Genomic DNA, 26,677 nt, shown 5'->3' on the forward strand with positions numbered 1-26,677 from the left:
TCCTGTTTATGAGACCATCGCCGGTTGTCGTGGTTAACCTTTGGTTGCCTGACGTGCTTGAGAGGGTAGGAAGTGCGACTCTTATCCCCAAAGACATCTGCCTGGCTCTCAAAATGGCCAAGAGGAGAAACAGAAATGAGGTGAAATATAAGGCAATTAGGGATGGCTACCAGATGCTGGCTCCTGCCAGCGATGCCCTCTTCCCATGAAAGCATAAAATTAAAGAAAACCAAATCCTTTTTGATAGGCTGAAGAGTGGGGGGAGGGGAAGGGGGGGCCTTCAACCAAATACGTTCGAGGCAGGCTGCTCGGGGGAGAACAATCCCTGCTTCTCCAGCCCCTCCACGCGGTCCCTCATCCCTGGTGCCCGTTCTGGTGGACCCTCCTCCGCGCCATTGCCAAGGCCTTGACCTCCTTCCTGAAGCGTGGTGCCCAGAATTGGACAGGATGCTCCCGGGCTGGGGCCTAGCCTGGGTTGAACTATAATGTCCTTGCTGTGGTACTCTACTCCTCCGCTCATAAATCTTCTCCGTCTTTAGCCTAAGCTTCGTCCGTCGCGCCATTTGGTCGGGGTAGGGGCGGGGGGGGGTTCGAGCGCATTTACCTGAGGGATTTGCAGCGGTGTAAGATGGAAGAGAGCTGCTGGAGGCCCTCAGGCCCGATGCAGCAGTGGCTGAGGTTAACTTCCTCGATGATCCCCAGCGGCGTGAGGGCGCCCACCAGCATGGAACAGTCAAGGGGGCACAGTCTCAGTGTGCTGCCCGGGTCCCGGCAGTCACCCAGGCTGACCCGACTCATCTGCAGCAGGTTGGCATTGCTGGTCTCGCACATGAAATACAGGGTGTCCAAGAGCCGCATCTTGCTCCTGATGGACCGCCTGTTTCCGATCTGCTGCCCCTCCCTCCCCTCCGCGACACCGTCCACCTGGCTGCTGCTGAGTGGATGGGCAGGTCCCCCGGACTCTTCTGCAGAAGGAAAACCAAAAGAATTTCATACATCTCTGAACTGATACCTCCAAAACCTCCTCCAAGCCCCAAACCCACCCTTATCTCTGGAACCTCCACAAAGGTTAACACTCCCCATGATCTCTCTAACCCCCTCCAGCCCCTACAACCCTCCCTATCTCTGTAACCTCTTCCAACCCCCACAACACTCCTTATCTCTGTAACCTCTTCCAACCCCCACAACACTCCTTATCTCTGTAACCTCTTCCAACCCCCACAACACTCCTTATCTCTGTAACCTCTTCCAACCCCCACAACACTCCTTATCTCTGTAACATCCTCCTACCCCTACAACACTCCCTACCTCTGTAACCTCTTCCAGCCCCTACAACCCTCCCTATCTCTGTAACATCCTCCTGCCCCTACAACCCTCCCTATCTCTGTAACCTCCTCCAGCCCCTACAACCCTCCCCATCTCTGTAACCACCTCCAGCCCCTACAACCATCCCTATCTCTGTAACCTCCTTCAGCCCCAGAACCCTCCCTATCTCTGTAACCTCCTTCAGCCCCAGAACCCTCCCTATCTCTGTAACCTCCTCCAGCCCCTACAACCCTCCCTATCTCTGTAACCTCCTTCAGCCCCAGAACCCTCCCTATCTCTGAAACCTCCTCCAGCCCCTACAACACTCCCTACTTCCGTAACCTCTTCCAACCCCCACAACCCTCCCTATCTCTGTAACCTCCTCCAGCCCCTACAACCCTCCCTATCTCTGTAAACTCCTCCAGCCCCTACAACCCTCCCTATCTCTGTAACCTCCTCCAGCCCCTACAACCCTCCCTATCTCTGTAACCTCCTCCAGCCCCTACACTCCTCCCTATCTCTGTAACCTCCTCCAGCCCCTACAGCCCTCCCTATTTCTGGAACCTGCCCCAGCCCTTGACATCCTTCAAAATCTCTCTGCCCCACCAATTCTGATCCCTTGAAAATGCTCCAATTTTCAAATTTCCACCATTCATGAATGTGTCTTTAGCTACCTGGGACCCTAAGCTCTGGAGTGCCCTGAGTAAACCTTTCCAAATCTCCTCCTTTAAGATTCTCCACAAGTAGGATTTCTCAGGTCAAGCTGTGCCTCTGTCAGTAGCACTCTCACTTTTCTGGCAATCGGTTGCAGATCCAAGTCTAATGCAGAGACTTGAGTGTAAAAAATAAGGGTGTTGCACCCATGCAGAACTAAGGGAGTGCTGCACTGTTGGGGGGCATTACTGTGGAGGCACTGTCGGGAGATCTGACTGTCACAGCGACAGCACCACAGGAGAGATCTGCTGTCAGAGGGGCAGTAATGTAGGAGGGCTGCACTCTCGGAGGGTCAGTACTGAGGGAGTGCTGCCCTGTCGGAGGGTCAGTACGGAGGGAGTGCTGCACTGTCAGAGGGTCAGTACTGAGGGAGCGCTGCACTGTCGGAGGGTCAGTACTGAGGGAGTGCTGCACAATCAGAGGGTCAGTACTGAGGGAGTACTGCGCTGTCGGAGGGTCAGTACTGACGGAATGCTGCACTGTCAGAGGGTCAGTACTGAGGGAGTGCTACACTGTCAGAGGGTCAGTACTGAGGGAGCGCTGCACTGTCAGAGGGTCAGCACTGAGGGAGTGCTGCACTGTCAGAGGGTCTGCACTGAGGGAGTGCTGCACTGTGAGAGGGTCAGTACTGAGGGAGTGCTGCACTGTCGGAGGGTCAGTACTGAGGGAGTGCTGTGCTGTCGGAGGATCAGTACTGAGGGAGTGCTGCACTGCCGGAGAGCAGTACCGAGTAGGTGCTGCGCGGTTGGAGGTGCTGCCTTTGCAGGTGGCCTGTTTAATCAGGTGGGTATAGAAGCTTCCTGGGTCACAGTGTTGCAGAAGAGCCTGTTAGTTCCCCCCTGCTCTCCAGGTCAGCATCTAATCCGCCATCAACATCACTAAAACACCTACCACTAGCTCATTGTCACGTTGTGGGCTGGAGCTTTCAATCTGCAATTGATTGCGGTGATCCCTACATCAGGACAGTCACCGCTCTCCCAAAGCCCTTTAACACCCCTTCCCTCTGCTCTTTCCCCACTGAGCGATTTATCCAATTTCCCTTTCGGAAGGTACCGTCCAATCAGCCGCCCCTTCCCGGCAGCGTGACCCCGATCACAAGTACTGGCCCCGTTAGAAAGGTTTGTTTGTACCGTCAGCTCCTCCCCCTCGCTCCCCTGCTGCCTGCCTTCAACCTGTGCCCCTCTGTCCCACCGTCACCAACGGCCCTTGCTCATTCCGCTCTTCAGAAACCCCTGGACGGTTCCAACCGCCTGGATCAAATCTCTCCTGCGACCTCCTGGGCTCCGAGGAGGAACAGTCCCGTCTTTCCCCGGCCTCTCCTCATGAACCGAAGCCTTCCGCCCGCGATCCCCTGGGATCAGGGCCCATTCACCCTGATGGGTGCAGGGTTTAATCCGAACGTGCGGCGTCGAGACAGGTGACTTGACCCAGCCTAAACGGGCGACCGGCGCTTGGTTACCCAGGGTGCAAGTTCGAGGTTTGTGGGCGGCGCCAACCCTGGAAGCGGTTCAGACATTGACCGACTTGGGGGGAGTCCCCACCCAGGCCGGCGGCGGGGGCAGGCATGTGGCAGACACAGTTTAACGTGGAGGAGTCCGAGGCTCCTGTGTTTCCCAAGAACGTGGGGTGTGCCCACAATTGGCGCAAGTTTAAATAGGGGGCGGGGGTGGGGGGTGCAGGAGCAGTGGGTCCTGGTCTCACCCACGCACAGATCTTTGAGGCAAGCTCGAGAAGGTATGAGGAGGTGAGACGCTATAAGGAGGAGCTCTCCTTTGGCATTTATTGCTGAAGGAAGAGAGTATAAAAATAGGGAAGTGTTCTTGCAACTGTACAAGGCGTTGGTGAGACCGCACCTGGAGTACTGTGCACAGTTTTGGTCCCTTTACTTGAGGAAGGATGTGGTTGTATTGGAGGCTCTTCAGAGGAGGTTCACTGGATTGATTCCAGAGACGCGGGGCTTGTCTTATGAGGAGAGATTGAGCAGTTTAGGCCGATACTCGCTAGAGTTTGGAAGGATGAGAGGAGAACTAATTGAGGGATCTAAGATGCTAAAGGGGATAGACAAGGGGATGTTTCCCCCTGTGGGGCATTCTAGAACGAGAGGCCAGAGTTTTAGGCTAAGGGATGGTAGATTTAAATCAGAGATGAGGAGGAATTACTTTTCTCAAAGGGCTGTGAATCTGTGGAACTCACTACCTCAGAGTGCAGTGGATGCCAGGACGCTGAATAAATTTAAGGAGGAGATGGACAGATTTTTAATTAGTAACGGGTTGAAAGGTTATGGGGAGAGGGTGGGAAATTGGAGTTGAGGCCGAAATGAGATCAGCCATGATCGTAATGAATGGTGGGGCAGGCTCAAGGAGCTGAATTGCCCACACCTGCTCCTAGCTCTTATGTTCTTATGAAGGGTTAGTGTAATGGCATTGTCACTGGGCTAGTAATCTCAAAGACCCAGGCTGATACCCTGGGGACAAGGGTTCAAATCCCACTTCAGGTAGTTGGTGGGATTTAAAATCAATGAGTAACAATTGGGAATCGTGAAGCTTGCCTTAATGATGGTGACCCCAAAGCTGTTGTTGACTGTCAGGAGAAACCCCATCTGGTTCACCGATGGCCTTTAGGGAAGGAAACCTGCCATCCTTACCTGTCCTCTGTGCGAATCCAGACCCTCAGCAACACCTTCTTCCCTAAATTCATTCAGGCGATGTGGGCCTCGCTGACAGGGGTCAGAGTTTATTGCCCACCGCTCCACCCCCACCTCTGGAGCGGCCCGAGCAGGCCGAGTGCTAAGGGGGGGTGGGGCAACAAACACCGGCCTTGCCAACGACCCCCACGCCTCATGTCACTTTAGGGCAGATGTCCGGGCCTTGGAGATCGGTCCCCGGGTCCTGAGGGGGTTTCAGTTCGTGTGGAGAGACCAGAGGAGCTGGGCAGGCCGAGAGGAGATTTAATGGAGGCGCTCGGAGCCATGAGGCGTCTCGGTGGAGGTCAATAAGGAGAAGCTGTTCGCCGTGGCCAGAGGGTCAGGCGACCAGAGGGTTGCGGACTGGAGGAGGTAATGGGGCAGAGACGAAAGGTTTCCTCCGGCCCCGCCCACCGAGGGGACTGGAGGGTGTGGCGGCCAATCGGATTGGCCGGCAGCTGTCCAGGGCGGAGCTCCCTCCTGAGGGAGGGGCACAAGCCCCGCCTGACACCCATTCTAAGCGCAAAATGGCCGCCGGGGCGCTCAGTGTTGGCGGGGGTTGGTGGGGGGGGTTGAGTGCGGGTTTGCTGGGTGGGGGGGTGCGGGTTGGTGGGGGTGCAGTGCGGGTGGGTGGGGGGGGTGCAGGTTGGCAGGGGTGGGGGGATGGTGCGGGTTGGCGGGGGTGGGGGGATGGTGCGGGTTGGCGGGGGTGGGTGATGGTGCGGGTTGGCAGGGGTGGGGGGTTTGCAGGTTGGCGGGGGTGGGGGGATGGTGCGGGTTGGTGGGGGATGGTGCGGGGTGGAGGGTGGGTGGGGGGAGCGCGGGTTGGCAGGGGTGCAGTGCGGGTGGGTGGGGGGGTGCAGGTTGGCGGGGGTGGGGGGTGGTGTGGGTGGGGGATGCGGGTTGGCGCGGGTGGGGGGCGTGCGTGTTGGCATGGGTGGGGGTGGGGGGCGCGCGTTGCTCCCTCGGAAGGTGGGGGAATCTCCGCAATCCCAAACCCCTTCAGGACAACCTCGGAGACTCGCAAAAGGGGAATTTGGGAAATGCTCGAAGGGACTTGGAACACTGGGGAACGGTATGCGGGCCATTTTAGGTACCCCTGTCGCTCAGGTCCTTCAGGATGTCCCGAATCTCCTGCTTGACATCGCGCAGTCTCGCCAAGAAATGCGCCATGGTTTCACCGAGCGGCTTGTCCCTCTCCGTCAACCTCTTCAGGAGATGGCTTGATGGTTCCTTCCTCTCTCCCACCTCCGCTGTTTGCTCGACTCCCTGGTAACACACAGGGAAGGGCATTGAGTTGACCACGCATAGACAGGCTATTCGGCCCATCTAGGCCGTGCTAGTGCTTCTGCTCCACACCCACCTCCTCCCAACAGCCCCCTCCCCCACACCGCTCCCCCTTCCCTCCACCCCCCCACCAACCCAACTGCCCTCTTCATCTTGCCCCATCAACATCTCCTCCCATCCCTCTCTCCCTCACGTTTATCCAGATTCCCCCACACCCCCCCCTTAAAGGCATCAGCACGATTCACCTCAACCACCGCACCCCCCCACCGAGGGAGCAAGCCCCAACCCCCATGATCTCGCCGCTTGCCCGGGCGAAGGGGGTTTCTCCTGAAATCCCGATCGGATTTGTCGGCGACTGCAAGGCCTCAAAGCTGGCGAGCCTGGGACCCAATCCGTCCCTGGATTTCCCACCTTGCCGGGTTTTCGCGTCAACGGGTTCGGGTCAGGCCAGGTTGGTGGGGTAGGGGGGGCGTGGAGGGTGGGTGGGTAGGGGGAGTTGGGAGGAGGGGTCAACAGGCACTCAGACCACTCGGGGAGCGGGGAATCGACCCACACACAAAGCCGAAAAACCAGCCCGGCGCACCATGACGCCATCACAGCACCGGGCAGAACAAGCCGGCATAGTTATTCGACTGGTTTGATAAGGATTGACAACCCATGCCCCGGCAAGGCTTTTAGGACACCTCGGTTTTCGGAGAGCTGGATTTAAGGCCTGCCCCCACCCCCGCCCCGTCTCTCACGTTGAGGGTGCCCGGTTCTGGGCCCACCCAGGCATGGTGTGGGGGAGGGGGGTTCCCCTCAAAATGACAGGAGGCGAGGGTGAGGGTAAGGGGTCCCCAAAGTGATGAGTGAAGGCTGGAGAGTTGGAAGCGCTGCCCACCAGCTGAAACGTTAAGCTGTCTGCTCGGCTGCTAATGGTCAAAAACTTCCTGGCAGTTCCACCCCACCCCCCCCACCCCACCGAGACCTGCCGTGCCACTCCGGGCGCTAAAATGACCCATCACGCGAGGTGGTAGCTTAGTGTGACTGGAGTGAAGGGGAGGGGGAAGAAGAGTCAGCGGGGGTGGGGGCAGCGGTTGGCTGGAGGAGGAGGAGCAAGAGGAGGAGGATGATGGTGATGGTGATGATGGTGATGATGGTGATGATGATGGTGACGGTGATGATGATAGTGATGATGGTCATGGTGATGATGGTGATGGTGGTGATGTTGATGATGATGATGATGGTGATGATGATGATGGTGATGATGGTGATGATGGTGCTGATGGTGCTGATGGTGATGATGGTGCTGGTGATGGTGATGATGATGGTGATGAAAGTGATGATGGTGATGGTGATGATGGTGATGATGATGGTGCTGATGGTGCTGATGGTGATGATGGTGATGGTGATGATGGTGATGATGATGATGGTGATGATGGTGATGGTGATGGTGATGTTGCTGATGATGGTAATGGTGATGGTGATGGTGGTGATGATGGTGATGGTGATGGTGATGTAGCTGATGATGGTAATGGTGATGGTGATGATGGTATTGGTGATGATGATGGTGATGATGGTAATGATGGTGTTGATGATGGTGATGATGATGGTGATGATGGTGATGGTGATGATGATGATGGTGATGTTGGTGATGATGGTGATGGTGATGGTGATGATAGTGATGATGGTGATGATGGTGATGATGATGGTGATGGTGATGGTGATGATGATGATGATGGTGATGGTGACGATGATGGTGATGATGATGGTGATGGTGATGATAGTGATGATGATGATGATGATGATGATGTTGATGGTGGAGGTGATGGCGGTGGCAGTGGCATTGTCACTGGACTGGTATTCTAGTGATCAATGGTAATACTCTGGGGACCCAGGTTCAAATCCCGCCATGGCAGAAGGTAACATAGGAACCTGGAATTAACAGTCCGATGATGACCATGGAACCGTTGTCGATCGCTGTAAAGACAAAACCCATCTGGTTCACTAATGTCCTTTAGGGAAGCAAACCTACTGTCCTTATCCGGTCTGTCCCACAAACCCACAGCAATGCAGCTGATTCTTAAAAATGCCCTACGTACAAGGGCAATTAGGCCGGCCTAGCCAGTGATGCCCACACCCCATGAATGAATAAAAAAGAAACAGATTTGGGGGATAAGCAGAGTCAGAGATGCTGCACGCGGTGTGGGTGGGTGGCTGAGACCTGCGAGAAGGGAGAGAGAGAGAGAGAGAGAGAGAGAGGCTCTCCGGCGATGTCAGAACATTTCAAAGCAGAACAAAGGAAATAGAAATATACAAGCGGCTTAGAGAGCTGGGACTTGATGAAAGTGAACCGCACAAACAGATTTCGCCAATGCCTTTAAAGTAAAGGGGAGCATTAAACGTGGTCCACCTAGGCAGGCTATTTGAGCTGGTGGTGGTGGGGAGGCACAGGGCATGGGGACAGGTTACACAGGCTCGAGGCCTCAGCTGGGATCTGCTCCCACAGAAATGCCGACCTGAGGGGCAAGTGTGACCTCCAGCGACCGCCTGCAGTAAGTACCCAGAAGGGAGGCAACGAGGTAGGCCATTGGGTCTTGGTGACGTTGGTGGTGGTGGGGGTGTGTGGCCAAGGGGAATGCGTCTCCCGTAACACCATTTCGCCACCTACAGGGGACCCACCGTGGGTTCTCCAGTGCCCTCCGCCGCTGATTTGGCATCGGGCCCTGGGCTGGACCTTATTGCCAACGGCGATTGGTCGGGCAGTGACCCGGGGCTGCATTGTCGTTCGCTTGAGGCAGGCCTGGGGAAATGGCCCTTCTCCCTGCCCCTCCTCTTCGCCTTTGGCCAATAGTTTGTAAACGCCGCTCGAGAGTCATGAACTTGGACAGGTCATACCCCTTTCCCCATCCGCCCCTCACAAGCCACCTCTCGCGGCTTGTAGATTCACACTTCTGTGCTTTTTTTTAATTCATTCATGGAATGTGGGCTGTCGCTGGCTGGGCCCAGCATTTATTGCCCATATCTAATTGCCCCCTTGAGAAGGTGGTGGTGAGCTGCCTTCTTAAACCGCTGCAGTCCCTGTGGTGTAGGTACACCCACAGCGCTGTTAGGGAGGGAGTTCCAGGATTTTGACCCAGCGACAGTGAAGGAACGGCCGGTATATTCCCAAGTCAGGATGGTGAGTGACTTGGAGGGGAACTTCCAGGTGGTGGTGTTCCCATGCGTCTGCTGCCCTTGTCCTTCTAGATGGTGGTGGTCGTGGGTTTGGAAGGTGCTGCCGAAGGAACCTTGGTGAGTTCCTGCAGTGCTTCTTGTAGATGGTACACACACTGCTGCTACTGTGCGTCGGTGGTGGAGGGAGTGAATGTTTATGGATGTGGTGCCAGTCAAGCGGGGCTGCTTTGTCCTGGATGGTGTTGAGCTTCTTGAGTGTTGTGGGAGCTGCACTCATCCAGGCAAGTCTCATCCATCACACTCCTGACTTGTGCCTTGTAGATGGTGGTCAGGCTTTGGGGAGTCAGGAGGTGAGTTACTCGCTGCAGGATTCCTAGTCCCTGACCTGCTCTTGTAGCCACAGTATTTATATGGCTCGTTCAGTTCAGTTTCTGGTCAATGGTCACCCCCGGATGTTGAGAGTGGGGGATGGTAATGCCATTGGACACAAAGGGATGATGGTTAGATTCTCTCTTGTTGGAGATGGTCATTGCCTGACACTTGTGTGGCATGAACGTTACTTGCCACTTGTCAGCCCCAAGCCTGGATATTGTCCAGGTCTTGCTGCATTTGGACATGGGCTGCTTCAGTATCTGAGGAGTTGCAAATGGTGCTGAACATTGTGCAATCATCAGTGAACATCCCCACTTCTGACCTTATGATGGAAGGAAGGTCATTGATGAAGCAGCTGAAGATGGTTGGGCCGAGGACACTACCCTGAGGAACTCCTGCAGTGATCTCCTGGAGCTGAGATGACTGACCTCCAACAACCACAGCCATCTTCCTTTGTGCTTGTTCTGACTCCAACCAGCGGAGAGTTTTCCCCTGATTCCCAGTGAGTCCAGTTTTGCCGGGGCTCCTTGATGCCTACACTCAGTCAAATGCGGCCTTGATGTCAAGGGCAGTCACTCTCACCTCGCTGACTTTCGCCAACCACTGCAGGTTTCTGTCATGAGCACAGTGAACGCGGCATGGTGCCAGGGAGAGGGACGGTGACACGATTCCACCTTTCGGAGGCAGCAGATTGCATTGTTGGGTAGTCAGTGTTCAATGTTGGTTACAAGACGAGAGGAGTGGGGAGAGAGAGAGAGAGAGAGAGATAGAGAGAAACGAGCTGGGTGCATCTCACATTCACTTCACTGCACTCACCCAGGCAAGTGGGGAGTATCCCATCACACTCCTGACTTGTGCCTTGTAGATGGTGGACAGGCTTTGGGGAGTCAGGAGGTGAGGCAGAGCGGCAGCAGGATAAGAAAGCCCGAGTATTGCAGAAAACTGACTGAGGATCCAAGTTGAACTGAACAGCGACTGGGAGGACAGTGGGGGTGGGGGGGGTGGGGATTGGTGGGATCGGGGCGGGACTGGAGCGAGAGGCAATGGGGATGCCATTCCGCTGCGGTGGCATTCATTCGGAGGGATCCGGGTGGGAGAGCCTCGGTGTTTTCTAGAAGCCTCAGCCCTTGTTGTGTCTGCTGATGGGGATTTCGTTCGGCCCCCCCGCTGTTTCCCGGAGAGAGCGGGGGAGTTTTCCCTGCAGGTCCTGCTACCCCACCGACCAGCGTCACCCAAGGCAGGTTTACCTGGTAAAAAGGGTCACTCACTGTCCATGGGAGCTGCCTGTGTGCAGTCCGACTGCTCTTCATTGGCCGTATGGTCGTTGTTCCCCACGTCCCAAAGTGTCAACACATTCCAGTCTGTCTTCCAAAAATTCCAACAGTAAAGACGGGGAGAGAGAGAGAGACATGGCAAGGCGTTCCGGGTTAAGGTGCTGTGGGAGGCGGTTGAGGTGGAGGGAGTGATGAACGAGTGGACCAGGGTGTCCCGGAGGGAACGATCCCCGCGGAATGCCTCGGGGGGGGGGTGTTGAAGGGAAGATGGGTTTGGTGGTGGCATCATGCTGGAGTTGGCGGAAATGGCGCAGGATGATCCTTTGAAAGTGGAGGCTGGTGGGGGTTACACCTGGGTTAACTCGAAGGCTGACATTGGGAAACCACAGGATGATCGCACTGGCTCCTGCCCACACTGCCTGTTGTGTTTCCAGAACTCTATCGCCTCCCTTACAGACCGCGGCATTCGGCAGCGCAGTAAGTAAATAAGCTGTGAGGTGAGCTGGGGTACGAGCTAACTGTTTTATAAGATTGAGATTAACCACGGACTTCCGCCTCGATCCCCAGTGTTCAACATGCTCGTAGCACCTTATGTTAGCAATTAACCATCGGATGGTTCGGAATATCGTAACCATGGCAGGGGCTGGTGTTCCACCCTAGAAATTGGCAACGAAACAAAAACAGAAACAGAAATACCTGGAAAAAACATTTCTTTTCCCCCCTATTTTTACTCAGTTCTGTTGAAGGGTCATGTGGGCTCGAAACGTTAACTTTGCTCTTCTCCGCCGATGCTGCCAGACCTGCTGGAGTTTTTCCAGGTGTTTCTGTTTCTGTTTTGGATTTCCAACATCCGCAGTTTTTTTTTATAAATTGGCAACGAGCCGGACAAGGTGGGAGAGGGGCAGAGGAGAGGGTGGCGAGGGGAGAGGGCACAGTGCCGGATCAGCGCTAGCAGAAAGGATCACTGCCTTCGCGTCTCTCCCGCTCCACGGACGCTGCTTCATCGGCTGAGCATTCAGCAGAGTTTGCGCGGACCCTTGGGGGCACTTAAATCCCGGGGACGGGGGTCCGCAGAAGTCGGTCCCTTCCGGTCCAGTTATTCTCTTTGCTGGAGGTGGCATTGTCTCCCTGTCGGGCGGCCAGCCCCAAAGCTCACGGTTTCTGCAGCACCAGCCGCTCAGCAGGAGCTCCTCCAGGTTTGGCTCAAACCTGCAACCTAGAAGAGGTGGTCGGAGGAGAAGCAGGCCATTCAGCCCATCCAGTCTGCTCCTCCATTCAATGAGATCGCGGCTGATCTGGTAATCCTCAGTTCCACTTTCCCTGCCTTGTCCCCATAGCCCTCACTGATTAAAAATCCATCTATCGCAGCCTTGAATATGATTTAATAACCCAGCCCCCCTACAGCCCTCTGCGGTAAAGAATTCCACAGATCCTGAGAGAAGAAATTCCTCCTCGTCTTGGTCTTAAATGGGTGACCCCCTCACTCTGAGAAGATGCCCTCTGGTCCTAGGCTCTCCCGCAAGGGGAAACCACCTCTCAGCCTCTACCCTGTCAATCCCCCGAAGAATCTTACCCTTGGAATTGCCCACGCCTCCATCCTGCTATTCGGCTGCCGCGTGCTATCCGATTGCACCACAAGAGCAAAGTGGCACTCTCATTCGCATGCACGTTTTAACCTGTATCTCCTCTCGTCAGAGGCGCTAGGGTTTCCTCCATTGAGCAGCGAGAACCAGAGTTGTACGATGGTGTGCAGGAAGCAGCAGCATTTCACTTCATTTCTATATTCCCTTAATTGTGACGAAGAGTCAGACACACTCGAAACGTTAACTGTGTCCCTCTCCGCAGATGCTGTCAGACCTGCGGAGTTTTTCCAGGTATCTTTGTTTTTGTTTCAGGTTTCCAGCATCCGCAGTGGTTTGCCTTTATCTTAACGTTGAACTCGCTGCCACTTCCCTTCCAGGAATGCCCACCCTGAAGAAATACTACTCTTCTCTCCTACAGGATTTCCGCTTGTCTCTTTTGTCCTGTTACACCTTTGGCAATCTCTTCTTTACCTCCTTCTATCCAGCTCCACCTGTCCCACACCCGCCCTCAACCAACTTACATTTCACCTCATTTCCATATCTCCTTAGTTCTGGTGAAGAGTCACGCGGACTCGAAATGTTAACTCTGTTCCTCTCTGCAGATGCTGTCAGACCTGCTGAGTTTTTCCAGCTATTTTTGTTTTTGTTGCAGATTTCCAGCGTCTGCAGTGTTTTGCTTTTAACCCAGTAGCTTTGGGTTGTGTCCAGGGATGGGTGGGGGGAGGGGGTGAGGTGGGGGGGTGGGGTGGGGGGGTTGGTGGGGGGTGGCTGGTCCCGGGAGGGCGGGTTGGTGCTCCAGAGTGGGGGTGGGGGGAGGGAGGTGGGCAGAGTTGAGGGTGATTGTGTTGAGGAGGGGGGGCAAAAATGAATTGGAGCACAGGGCCCCATGAAGTGCAAATCTATGACCTACAAGTGGAACCGTCTCCTCTACCTCTCAGTCTACCCAATGGAACACTTTCAGAGTTCGCACTGTCTAGTATGTGAATACCCTCAATCCGCTGTTTGGCATCAAATGTATTTGCCTCACATATTATGCTAAGTCTCACCCTACATCAATACCTAAATATACAGTTTTCATCATTTTACCTCAATCCAGCTTTGCCTATGATTGCCTTGCATAATTTAGTTCATCATCCCCATCCAAGCATGGCATGCTTTGCCAATTATCTCATTTTACCTACTTGCTTTGTGTCGATGCTAACTATCCCATTTTAGCATTGGCCATCCTTGCGCCGCACACCAGGCCAAATAGCCACCGTGAGACCCTCTACTGCTTGTGATGCGAATGATCTCACTCGAGCCTGAGCTCATTTGCATTGTGCTAATTATCAACATCCTGCAATGTTAAAACAAAGGCCTCATTGCCATGCTAATGATCTCAATACAGTATAGGCAAAATTTGCATTGAGTTAATTTGTCATGACCAAATGCAGATTATACTATCTCAATCCAGTGTTTTACACATCTGCATTGCGTTGATGCTTATTATCCCAGTTGAGCACTGCGTAAACTTGCCAACGCCCAGCATTGTAGAAGTGTGCTTGGCATAGTATGCCAATTAGCACCCATCTGCATGTCTAAATTCGCATTGTGCATTGTCAGGAAGCTATAATAATTTCCAAAATGTTATCGGAATTTATTGTAGAGTAATAATGGTGTGTGTGTGTGTGTGTGTGTGTGTATGTGTGTGTGTGTGTTTGTGTGTGTGTTTGTGTATGTGTATGTGTGTGTCTTAATTGAATTAGAGGCAGCTGGTCTGGGTGCTCTGATGGAAGCAGAGGAGTTAGCTTTGAAATGTTAATGAGGTAAACATGGGGCAAGTTTAGAAACGTTGGCGCCAAGGGAACATTTGCATTTCCAAATGAACCAGGCTAGATTGCTTTCAAAAGAGGGGGTGAAATGTGCCACCAACTGGGTGAAGATTAGAATGAGTGTGTTTATTTTTCCCAAAGATCACTGGTAAAACTTAGTGCTATGAGAGATTTTTATTATCAGGGAGGTAAAGTCCAAAGACATGGTGAAACAATGGGTATTAGCATTCAAAGGGGAAAATGTATGTAAAGGAGAGAAAGCTGTGTGTAAAGGGAGGCAGTCTAAGGTTCAACCAGTATGAAATGCCTTCAGCCTTTTTATACCAAACTGCTGCCTTCAGGGACTGAAGTTAAGGGAACTCACTTTGAATCTGACTATTCAGGGCATCATTTAATTTGCCTGTGTCTTTTAAAAATATTTGATTTAATGAAAGTGTAACTGGGAGTCAGATTAAGTAGGGGATTTAAAAGTTATCATAGTAATTCGTGGATCTATGTATGTATTTAAAGTCATGTCTTCTATCAATAAATGTTTAATCTAGTTTTGTAAAAACCTATGAGACTTGGTGGTCTTATCACTACTGAATTCAGGGCACGCATCTCGAAATTTGTACAAATGGCAGAACAGGTCATGACAGTTGTTTCAAGCTCCCCTTTGGGATTTGAACAGCTCAGCATTCAACATCGGCTGTGCCGTGACAACATTCATCTCAATCCTTGATGAAGAGCCCTCCCTAAAACGGTGACCTCACCTCCTGCTCCTGTCTGTAAAACAAAGCTTCCTCCAGTGGTGCAGAGGTGAATCGCTCCACAAACTCGTCCACCACCCCGAGGAGGCGCTGGCAGCAGAACCTGCTCACTCTGTACAGGTGTGTGTCCGAGGAACACTCCTCAGTCTCTTGAGCCTCAGTGTCCAGAGCTGGGGGGAAGAGGAACACAACATGACAACTTGCCCAGGGAACAGACGATTCTGCCCACTGTTAAAAACCGCGGCTAACACAGGAAGCAAATATCGGAAGGCACAGAGAGAGGATGAGGGGAGGAGGAGAGTGGAAATCGAGAGCCAGCTTGGCTGGGATAGACGAGGCTTTCATAATGGTTAAATTCCCCGAACGTCAAACGTGAATTGTTATGTGATGTACTTTTACACCTTTGATGAATGGTGTGTACTTTTGGGAAATACACATTAAGTTCTGACTAGTTTCTCCCCGGCACGATGTACCTGTGAGAAAGAAAGAAAAATCCTGCATTTATATAGCGCCTGCCATGACCTCAGGGCGTCCTGAAGTGTTTCAGAGGCAGTGCAGCACTTTTCCAGACTGCATGTTGCAAAAGTGTCACAAACACGGCAGTTAACACGGACACAGCAGATCCAAAGAGCAGCAATGTGATAAAGGATAGGGAAATCTTTTTTGTACTGAAGTTGACTTTAAGGGAAATATTGGCCAATGCGCCAGGGAGAACTCCACTACTTTCCTTCCAATAGTGGCCTTGGGATCTTAGAGGACAGGAAAGGCCTTACATTTACATCACATTTCAAGCTATTAACTATCTGACAGTGCAGCACTCCCTCAGAACTGAACCTCCGGCAGTGCAGGACTCCCTCAGAACTGACCTCTGACAGGGCAGCAGTTCTCAGTACTGACCCTCTGACAGTGCTGCACTCCCTCAGTAATGCCCCTCCGACAGTGCAGCACTCCCTCAGTACTGACCTTCCAACAGTGCATAACTCCCTCAATACTGATGCTCTGACAGTGCAGCACTCCCTCAATACTGATCTTCTGACAGTGCAGCACTCCCGCAGCACTGATCCTCTGACAGTGCAGCACACCCTCAGTACTGACCTTCCGACAGTGCAGCACTCCCTCAATACTGACCCTCTGACAGTGCAGAACTCCCTCAATACAGAACTTCTGACAGTGCAGCACACCCTCAGAACTGACCCTCTGAAAGGGTAGCAGTCCCATAGCGCTGAACATCTGACAGTGCAGCACTCCATCAGGACGGACCCTCAAAAGTGCAGCACTCGATCAGTACTGACCCTCTGACAGTGCAGCACTCCCTCTGTACTGACCCTCTAACAGTGCGGCAATCCCTCAGTACTGACTCTCTGACAGTGCAGAACTGCCTCAGTACTGACCCTCCGACAGTGCAGCACACGCTCAGTGCTGATCCTCGGGCAGTGCAGCACTCCCTCAGTACTGACCCTCTGACAATGCAGCACTCCCTCAGTACCGACCCTCTGACAGTGCATATCTCCCTTAATACGGACCCTCTGACAGTGCAGAACTCCCTCAATACAGAACTTCTGACAGTGCAGCACTCCCTCAGTACTGACCCTCCAGCAGTGCAGCACTCCCACAGTATTGACCCTCTGACAGGGTAGCAGTCCCGTAGCGCTGAACATCTGACAGTGCAGCACTCCATCAGGACTGACCCTCAACAGTGCAGCACTCCCTCTGTACTGACCCTCTAACAGTGCGGGATTCCCTCAATGCTGACCCTCTGACAGTGCAGCACTCCCTCAATACTGACCCTCTGACAGTGCAGAACTCCCTCAATACAGATCTTCTGACAATGCAGCACTCCCTCAGTACTGACCCTCTGACAGGGCAGCAGTCCCGTAGCGCTGAACATCTGACAGTGCAGAACTCCATCAGGATTTACCCTCAAAAGTGCAGCACTCGATCAGTACTGACCCTCTGACAGTGCAGCACTCCCTCTGTACTGACCCTCTAACAGTGCGGCAATCCCTCAATGCTGACCCTCTGACAGTGCAGAACTGCCTCAGTACTGACCCTCCGACAGTGCAGCACACGCTCAGTGCTGATCCTCGGGCAGTGCAGCACTCCCTCAGTACTGACCCTCTGACAATGCAGCACTCCCTCAGTACTGACCCTCTGACAGTGCATATCTCCCTTAATACGGACCCTCTGACAGTGCAGAACTCCCTCAATACAGAACTTCTGACAGTGCAGCACTGCCTCAGTACTGACCCTCCGACAGTGCAGCACTGCCTTACTGCTGACCCTCCGACAGTGAAGCACTTGCTCAGTGCAGACCCTCTAACAGAGCAGCATTGCCTCAGTACTGACCCTCTGACAGTGCAGCACTCCCTCAGTACTGACCCTCTGACAGTGCAGCGGTCCCTCAGGACTAACCCTCTGACAATGCAGTACTCCCTCAGTACTGACCTTCCCACAGTGCAGCACTCCCTCAGTACTGACCCTCTGACAGTGCAGCACTCCCTCAGTACTGACCCTCTAACAGTGCTGCACTCCCTCAGTACTGACCCTCTGACAGTGCAGCACTCCCTCAGTACTGACCCTCTGACAGTGCAGCACTCCCTCAGTACTGACCCTCTGACAGTGCAGCTGTCCCTCAGGACTAACCCTCTGACAATGCAGCACTCCCTCAGTACTGACCCTCTGACAGTGCTGCATTCCCTCAGGACTGACCCTCTGACAGTGCAGCACTCCCTCAGTACTGACCCTTGGACAGGGTAGCAATCCCGTAGCGATGAACATTTGACAGTGCAGCACTCCATCAGGACTGACCCTCAACAGTGCAGCACTCGCTCAAGTACTGACCCTCTGACCGTGCAGCACTCCCTCAGTACTGACCCTCCGACAGTGCAGCACTGCGTCAGTACTGACCCTCTGACAGTGCAGCACTCCCTCAGTACTGACCCTCTGACAGTGCAGCACTCCTTCAGTGATGAACCTCTGACAGTGCAGCGGTCCCTCAGTACTGACCCTCTGACAGTGCAGCACTCCCTCAGTACTGACCCTCTGACAGTGCAGCACTCCCTCAGTACTGACCCTCTGACAGTGCAGCACTCCCTCAGTACTGACCCTCTGACAGTGCAGACCTCCCTCAGTACTGACCCTCTGACAGTGCAGACCTCCCACATGACTGAACCTCCGAAATTGCAGCGCTCCCTCAGTACTGAGACACCCAGACGTCCCCACCTCTCTCCCCACTCCTGTAAGTTGCTTTTTGAAACCTAACCCTTTGACCAAGCTATACATCAGCGGCACTACCCTCCCCTCATGACACTCGATGTTAAACTTTCGTTCCACGATTACCATTATACCGCGCCTTTGTAATATTCCCCTACATTAAAGGTGCTATATAAATACAAGTTATTGTTGTCTGACCTTGCAGTGGTTGTTGCTTCTCCGTGCTGTTCTTCACCATGTCTCGGTCTTCCTCCTTGACATCAAAGTGTAGATGTTGAGTGACCTCATCACCGATCTCCTCCCCACCTCCATTATTCCCACTGATCGGGCTGGGACATTCCCCATGTCTGCTGGAGTCATCCTCCATCCTGCCCCCAGCACCTGAAATCATTCATCATTGTCAATAGGTCCCAGAGACCTGCATACTACTTCCTGCCATGTTGTTTGTTGAGTTCATTGAGATGATGTGAGCGTTGATTGGCTGGGCCTGAATTTCCTGCCCATTTCCAATTGCCCTTGGGCATGCGGTGCAGAGCCGCCTTTTTGAGCCGCTGCAGAAAGTTAATGTAGGGAGTCTCTGTCGCTTCCGGGTGGAGCAGAACTGAGTCACTTCCTGGGCTAGTTCACAGGGCATTCAGGATCCAACACATTGCAGTCAGAGGGTCAGTACTGAGGGAGTGCTGCACTGTCAGAGGGTCAGCACTGAGGGAGTGCTGCACTGTCAGAGGGTCAGTACTAAGAGAGTGCTGCACTGTCAGAGGGTCAGTACTGAGGGAGTGCTGCACTGTCAGAGGGTCAGTACTGAGGGAGTGCTGCACTGTCAGAGCGTCAGTACTGAGGGAGTGCTGCACTCTCAGAGGGTCAGTACTGAGGGACTGCTGCACTGTCAGAGGGTCAGTACTGAGGGAGTGCTGCACTGTCAGAGCGTCAGTACTGAGGGAGTGCTGCACTGTCGGAGGGTCAGTACTGAGGGTGTGCTGCACTGTCAGAGGGTCAGTACTGAGGGAGTGCTGCACTGTCAGAGGGTCAGTACTAAGAGAGTGCTGCACTGTCAGAGGGTCAGTACTGAGGGAGTGCTGCACTGTCAGAGGGTCAGTACTGAGGGAGTGCTGCACTGTCAGAGGGTCAGTACTGAGGGAGTGCTGCACTGTCACAGGGTCAGTACTGAGGGAGTGCTGCACTGTCAGAGGGTCAGTACTGAGGGAGTGCTGCACTGTCAGAGGGTCAGTACTGAGGGAGTGCTGCACTGTCGGAGGGTCAGTACTGAGGGTGTGCTGCACTGTCAGAGGGTCAGTACTAAGGGAGTGCTGCACTGTCAGAGGGTCAGTACTAAGGGAGTGCTGCACTGTCAGAGCGTCAGTACTGAGGGAGTGCTGCACTGACAGAGGGTCAGTACTGAGGGAGTGCTGCACTGTCAGAGGATCAGTACTGAGGGACTGCTGCACTGTCAGAGGGTCAGTACTGAGGGAGTGCTGCACTGTCAGAGCGTCAGTACTGAGGGAGTGCTGCACTGACAGAGGGTCAGTACTGAGGGTGTGCTGCACTGTCAGAGGATCAATACTGAGGGACTGCTGCACTGTCAGAGGGTCAGTACTGAGGGAGTGCTGCACTGTCAGAGGGTCAGCACTGAGGGAGTGCCGCACTGTCGGAGGGTCAGTACTGAGGGTGTGCTGCACTGTCGGACGGTCAGTGCTGAGGGAGTGCTGCACAGTCAGATTATCAGTACTGAGGGAGTGCTGCACTGTCAGAGGGTCAGTACTAAGAGAGTGCTGCACTGTCAGAGCGTCAGTACTGAGGGAGTGCTGCACTGTCAGAGGGTCAGTACTGAGGGAGTGCTGCACTGTCAGAGCGTCAGTACTGAGGGAGTGCTGCACTCTCAGAGGGTCAGTACTGAGGGACTGCTGCACTGTCAGAGGGTCAGTACTGAGGGAGTGCTGCACTGTCAGAGCGTCAGTACTGAGGGAGTGCTGCACTGTCGGAGGGTCAGTACTGAGGGAGTGCTGCACTGTCAGAGGGTCAGTACTGAGGGAGTGCTGCACTGTCAGAGGGTCAGTACTAAGAGAGTGCTGCACTGTCAGAGGGTCAGTACTGAGGGAGTGCTGCACTGTCGGAGGGTCAGTACTGAGGGTGTGCTGCACTGTCAGAGGGTCAGTACTAAGGGAGTGCTGCACTGTCAGAGGGTCAGTACTAAGGGAGTGCTCCACTGTCAGAGCGTCAGTACTGAGGGAGTGCTGCACTGACAGAGGGTCAGTACTGAGGGAGTGCTGCACTGTCAGAGGATCAGTACTGAGGGACTGCTGCACTGTCAGAGGGTCAGTACTGAGGGAGTGCTGCACTGTCAGAGCGTCAGTACTGAGGGAGTGCTGCACTGACAGAGGGTCAGTACTGAGGGTGTGCTGCACTGTCAGAGGATCAGTACTGTGGGACTGCTGCACTGTCAGAGGGTCAGTACTGAGGGAGTGCTGCACTGTCAGAGTGTCAGTACTGAGGGAGTGCTGCACTGTCGGACGGTCAGTACTGAGGGAGTGCTGCACTGTCAGAGGGTCAGTACTAAGAGAGTGCTGCACTGTCAGAGGGTCAGAACTGAGGGAGTGCTGCACTGTCTGAGGGTCAGTACTGAGGGAGTGCTGCACTGTCAGAGGGTCAGCACTGAGGGAGTGCTGCACTGTCAGAGGGTCAGTACTGAGTGCTGCACTGTCAGAGGGTCAGTACTGAGGCAGTGCAGCACTGTCAGAAGGTCAGTACTGAGGGAGTGCTGCACTGTCTGAGGGTCAGTACTGAGGGAGTGCTGCACTGTCAGAGGGTCAGTACTAAGGGAGTGCTGCACTGTCAGAGCGTCAGTACTGAGGGAGTGCTGCACTGTCAGAGGGTCAGTACTGAGGGACTGCTGCACTGTCAGAGGGTCAGTACTGAGGGTGTGCTGCACTGTCAGAGGGTCAGTACTGAGGGAGTGCTGCACTGTCAGAGGGTCAGTACTGAGGGAGTGCAGCACTGTCAGCGGGTCAGTACTGAGGGAGTGCAGCACTGTCAGAGGGTCAGCACTGAGGGAGTGCAGCACTGTCAAAGGTTCAGTACTGAGGGAGTGCAGCACTGTCAGAGGGTCAGCACTGAGGGAGTGCAGCACTGTCAGAGGGTCACTACTGAGGGAGCGCTGCACACTCAGAGGGTCACTACTGAGGGAGTGCTGCACTTTCGGATGATATATACAGAGTATTTTTTCACTATTCGAGGAGTAACATGGGGGCAGCAATGTCATAGGTGCTATCTCCCCGATGAGACATCAAGCTGCCCTCAGGTGGTCACCGACCATTCTCCGTGCACCGTAACAAAGAGGTGAGGGAGCCTGCTTGCCACTCTGTGTAGAAGCCAGGGCTTATCCCTCATCCAACGTCACCGAAAGCGAGCGGATCATCCTGTCATTAGTCCAGGAATCTCGCTGGGATCGCTGGTGCTAATTGTTGTTATCCTACATGGTGAGATGGGCCACACATTGTCAACGTGAAGCTCTCTCCGGGCTGTCTGGAAACACTCGGAGACAGACAAGATCTCTCTGTAATGTACAGTAAAACCACGCACACAAACACACGCAACAGTCCTCCCTTCATCGTGCAGTCTCCAGCTCGGGTGTGTCTTAAACCTTCCGTGGGATGCGGGGAGGCACTGGCAAGGCCAGGATTTGTCGCCACCGCCAACTTGCCCTTGAACCGAGCGGCTTGCTCGTCCATTTCAGGAGGGACAGTTAAGGGTCAGCCGCAAGGCTGCTGCTTGGGAGTCACGTGTAGGCCAGACCGGGTCAGTGGGAGCAGATCCCCTTCCCTAGTGGACACAGGGCCCATCAACGGCAGCCTCACGACCCACCGCTATTGAGACGGCCTTCATAATCCTCGACTGATCAATCGGATCCAAAGTCCACCAGCTGCCGGGGAGGGATTTGAACCCGTGACCTCCCGACAGCGCATTAGCCCGGGTCTCTGGATTACAGGCTCGGTGACTAGGCCACCACTTCCCTCCCCTCCCCCACTCCCCTACGTGAGGCATTACGAGCCCCGGACACGATTGTCGCACTGGGAAAAGCTCCTTTCTGTATCTGTGCCTCACTTTGCCACAGCAACGCAGGGGCTGAGAGTCGCCCTGACTTATCTTCACGCTCCACATGTCCCAGGCTGAGGAGCCTCCCTTGGCTACCCCCTGAGTAAGGCTTTCGGCCTTGTTGTGTCTCCAGTGCCAAGCTGACAAGTTGGAAACATTTGCAATCTACTGCTTCGTTGTTAAATCCCCTCGATCCCCGAATCCCCTCCAGCCCTCACTCCCACCCGGTCAACAGCAAGGCCCCAGACAGAAGACATCAGGAAAAGATAATCTTTTACCCCCAGTGGCGTATGTTGGGAAATAAATACTGGACATCAAGTCACAACGAGGAGATCTACCCTCCCTCTTCTCCGAATCTACTGGCACAGCTTTTACGGCCGCCAGAGAGAATGGAGAGCAGAATCAGTGTTATCAACTCATCTGATAGATGGCACTCCTGACAATGCAGCACTCACTCTGCACAAACCCACCAGCAGCGCAACACTCCCTCAGTACTGACCCTCCGACAGTGCAGCACATCCTCAATACTGACCCTCCGACATTGCAGCACTCCCTCAGTACTGATCTCTGACAGTGCAACACTGCCTCATTACTGACCCTCTGACAATACAGCACTCCGTCAGTACTGACCCCCTCTGACAGTGCTCTATTCCCTCTTTATTGACCCTCTGACAGTGCAGCACTCCCTCAGTACTGACACTCCAACAGTGCAGTAGTCCCTCAGTACTGACCCACCGACAGTGCAGCACTACCTCAATACTGACCCCCTGACAGTGCAGCACTCCCTCAGTCCTGACCCTCTGACAATGCAGCACTCCCTCAGCACTGACCCTCTGACAATGCAGTACTCCCTCAGTACTGACCCTCTGACAGTGCAGCATTTCCTCAGTATTGACCCTCTGACAGTGCAGCACTCCCTCATTGCTGACCCTCCGAGAGTGCAGCATACCCTCAGTCCTGACCCTCTGAGAGTGCAGCACTCCCTCAGTACTGACCCTCTGACAATGCAGCACTCTCTCAGTACTGACCCTCTGACAGTGCAGCAATCCCTCAGTACTGACCCTCTGACAGTGCAGCTCTCCCTCAGTGCTGACCCTCCAAGAGTGCAGCACTCCTTCATTTTTATCAGCAGTGCGCGTGGTGCCCCCGGTTAGATTGGGGACCTGAACTTACCGTTATGTTACTCCGATTTGAGGGTGCTTCCTCCCGATCTCCTGCTCGTCCTGATCCCAGGAATCTGGTCTGTTTGAATGCAGCTGTTCTTCACCCTGGCCTGGATATACTCAAACCTTATTTTGTCGTAAGTCACAATAAGCCAAATTGATTTAACTGGAATTAAATTATGAGAAGCCCAAGTATTAAACTGTCTCTGGCACCTTCTCACATGCGTCTTGTGTATGGCTGATCTCCCCTGGTACTAGGAAGCGAATTTGCATGACAGTCCCTTCCAGCTCATTTCTGGGGCGTAAACCGTGCAGGAGGATTAACTACATCATGAGTGACACCCCTCTAAAGGGGGATGTTCCCAGGAGAGATAAGCACCCGGCATCTCTCCCTGTCCAAAGCTCAGAATGCCTGTCCTTGTTCATTGCAGATTTGCAGAGTGTTTGCAACACAGAAAACAACCTCTCGGTTCTGATGCTCAGCACTGAGGGAGAGGCGCACTGTCAGAGGGTCAGTACTGAGGGGAGTGCTGCAGTGTCAGAGGGTCAGTACTGAGGAGAGTGCTGCACTGTCAGAGGGTCAGTACTGAGGGAGTGCTGCACTGTCAGATGGTCAGTACTGAGGGAGTGCTGCACTGTCAGAGGGTCAGTACTGAGGGAGTGCTGCACTGTCAGATGGTCAGTACTGAGGTTGTGCTGCACTATGGGAGGGTCAGTATTGAGGAATTGCTGCACTGATAGGGGGTCAGTGCTGAGGGTGTGCTGCACTGTCGGAGGGTGAGTATTGAGGGAGTGCTTCACTGTCAAAGGATCAGTAGTGAGGGAGTGCGGCACAGTCAGTTGGTCAGTAGTGAGGGAGTGCTGCACTGTCAGAGGGTCAGTACTGAGGGAGTGCTGCAATGTCGGAATGTCAGTACTGAGGGAGTGCTGCATTGTCAGAGGGTCAGTACTGAGGGAGTGCTGCACTGTTGGAAAGTCAGTACTGAGGCAGTGCTGCACTGTCAGAGGGTCCATACTGAGGGAGTGCTGCCCTGTCAGAGGGTCAGTACTGAGGGAGTGCTGCACTGTCTGAGGGTCAGTACTGAGGGAGCGCTGCACTGTCAGATTGTCAGTACTGAGGGAGTGCTGCACTGTCAGAATGTCAGTACTGAGGGAGTGCTGCAATGTCAGGTTGTCAGTACTGAGGGAGTGCTGCACTGTCAGAGGGTCAGTACTGAGGGAGTGCTGCACTGTCAGAGGGTCAGTACTGAGGGAGTGCTGCACTGTCAGAGGGTCAGTACTGAGGGAGTGCTGCACTGTCGGATGGTCAGTACTGAGGGAGTGCTGTACTGTCTGATGGTCAGTATTGTGGGAGTGCCGCACTGTCGGAGTGTCAGTACTGAGGGGGTGCAGCACTGTCAGAGGGTCAGTACTGAGGGAGTGCTGCACTGTCAGATGGTCAGTACTGAGGGAGTGCTGCACTGTCAGATGGTCAGTACTGAGGTTGTGCTGCACTATGGGAGGGTCAGTACTGAGGAATTGCTGCACTGATTGGGGGTCAGTGCTGAAGGTGTGCTGCACTGTCGGAGGGTGAGTATTGAGGGAGTGCTTCACTGTCAGATGATCAGTAGTGAGGGAGTGCGGCACAGTCAGTTGGTCAGTACTGAGGGAGTGCTGCACTTTCAGAGGGTCAGTCCTGTCAGAGGGTCCATGGTGATGCTCCTGTTGCACACGAGCCTCCTCGAACCCCACCTCTCTATTTCACCCCAACGACATCTCCTTCTATTCGCTCCTTTCCCTCTCATCGCGCTCCCCCTTAATCACAGCGACTGTCATGAGGAGATCTGTCTGTCTATAATGTAATTGGAAATTATTTTTTGGAGGGGGTGGTGTTGGGGTCTGTGCCTGTGGGTGAATTACTCCTCTGGCGGGTGGGAACAGGCGCAGCCGAGAGCGGAGCCGATCGCTGCCCACAGTGGCCTGCTTTCTGCCATTTTACGCAGACAGGCCAATGAAGGCCCACGCAGCGTAACGCGCGCCCGGTTGCGCTCAGCGCTCCCTGTGCGGGCCGGGGGGAGCTGGTAGAGCCGGAGCACAGAGCTGCCTCCGGGAGATGGAGTCGATAATGAACCTGTTTTTACGAGTAAAGTAAAAAATGATTTAAACACGTGGCCTCATGAGACTGTGTCACACATGGAGCTGGGAGACGCTTGCGAATTTAGCAACATTTTATTGAATTATGGTACGGAACCCTCAGGAAACCTCCTCTCGCCCGTGGATGGGGTTCCCTGACAAACGTGCAGGGCGCTCGGTCTCTCCCGCCTGCCCACCAGCCTTCAGATTGGACGGGCAGCTTTGTTAATAAGGTCCATCGCTTCTTTCAGGGCCTCCACCGTCTGTTGGCAGCTCGGTGGGCGCGCAGCCGACTCTGGTGCGTGCACGCCGAACGCGACATCGAAATGGCACGCCATGACATCACCTCGCGGAGTCTTGGCCCCACCTCCGCTGCCGATGGCAGTATTCTGCCCCATGGGTTTGACTGTGTGTGTGTGTGTGTGTGTTTGTGGTTTAACTGGATTAAAGCCAGCTTGTGCTTTGTTGGATAATAGTCTGAGACGTTGACTGGGTAAACAAGGCAGCAAGTTAAACGGCAAAGCGTAAATTTGGCATTCAAGAGTGGGAATAAAATCTTGCACCTAGCTAGGAGAGGCCGAGCAATGTGTTTATGTAACTAATAAAGTTAGTGGGATGATACAATTACTGTTGGAGGTGAAGTTAAAAGCCTAGTGATACAATGGAAAACTCGCATTCTCAGGGGAATAGATAGAGTGGACAGGATAAAATTGTTTCCCTTGGTGGAGAATTCTAGAACCAGGGGACATAGATTCAAGATAAGTGGCAGAAGGTGTAGGGGGGACATGAGGAAGAACTTTTTTACACAGAGGGTAGTGGGTGTCTGGAATTCGCTGCCCAAGTTGGTGGTAGAGGCAGAAACTCTAAACTCTTCTAAAAAGTACCTGGATCTGCACCTTAGGTGCTGTAAGCTGCAGGGCTATGGGCCGGGTGCAGGAAGGTTGGATTACAAAGGGCACCTGGGTGTCCTCGGGCTGGCATGGACAAGATGGGCCTAATGGCCTCCTTCTGTGCTGTAACTTTTCCATGGCTCTATGGTTCTAATAGGGAAGCTAGGTATAAAGAGGGAAAGGAGTGCGTGTGTCTAAGGTAGAGATATTTAAGATCTAACCCGTCTGTAAGCCTCCAACTGTGTCTGCAAAGGGACCAAATGGCAGCAAACCTCA

At 53.8% G+C, this 26,677-nt stretch overlaps 1 protein-coding gene across 1 annotated transcript in view; it reads right to left on the reverse strand.

The window, feature by feature from the left end:
* The window catches only part of LOC121269360 (NACHT, LRR and PYD domains-containing protein 3-like), a 43,195-nt gene extending 19,508 nt beyond the window's left edge, over nt 1-23,687 (reverse strand). The window contains exons 1-5 of the mRNA XM_041173914.1: nt 23,410-23,687; nt 18,346-18,528; nt 14,938-15,104; nt 5,800-5,971; nt 605-965 (exon numbers count right to left, since the gene is read on the reverse strand). Of these exons, the coding sequence (XP_041029848.1) occupies nt 605-965; nt 5,800-5,971; nt 14,938-15,104; nt 18,346-18,514 (869 nt within the window). The 5' untranslated portion in view covers nt 18,515-18,528; nt 23,410-23,687. The remainder of the gene's footprint in view (nt 1-604; nt 966-5,799; nt 5,972-14,937; nt 15,105-18,345; nt 18,529-23,409) is intronic.
* Nucleotides 23,688-26,677: the final 2,990 nt, after the last annotated feature.

The sequence above is a fragment of the Carcharodon carcharias genome, chromosome 24 (genome assembly GCF_017639515.1).
Source record: "Carcharodon carcharias isolate sCarCar2 chromosome 24, sCarCar2.pri, whole genome shotgun sequence".
Taxonomy (NCBI): Eukaryota; Metazoa; Chordata; class Chondrichthyes; order Lamniformes; family Lamnidae; genus Carcharodon; species Carcharodon carcharias.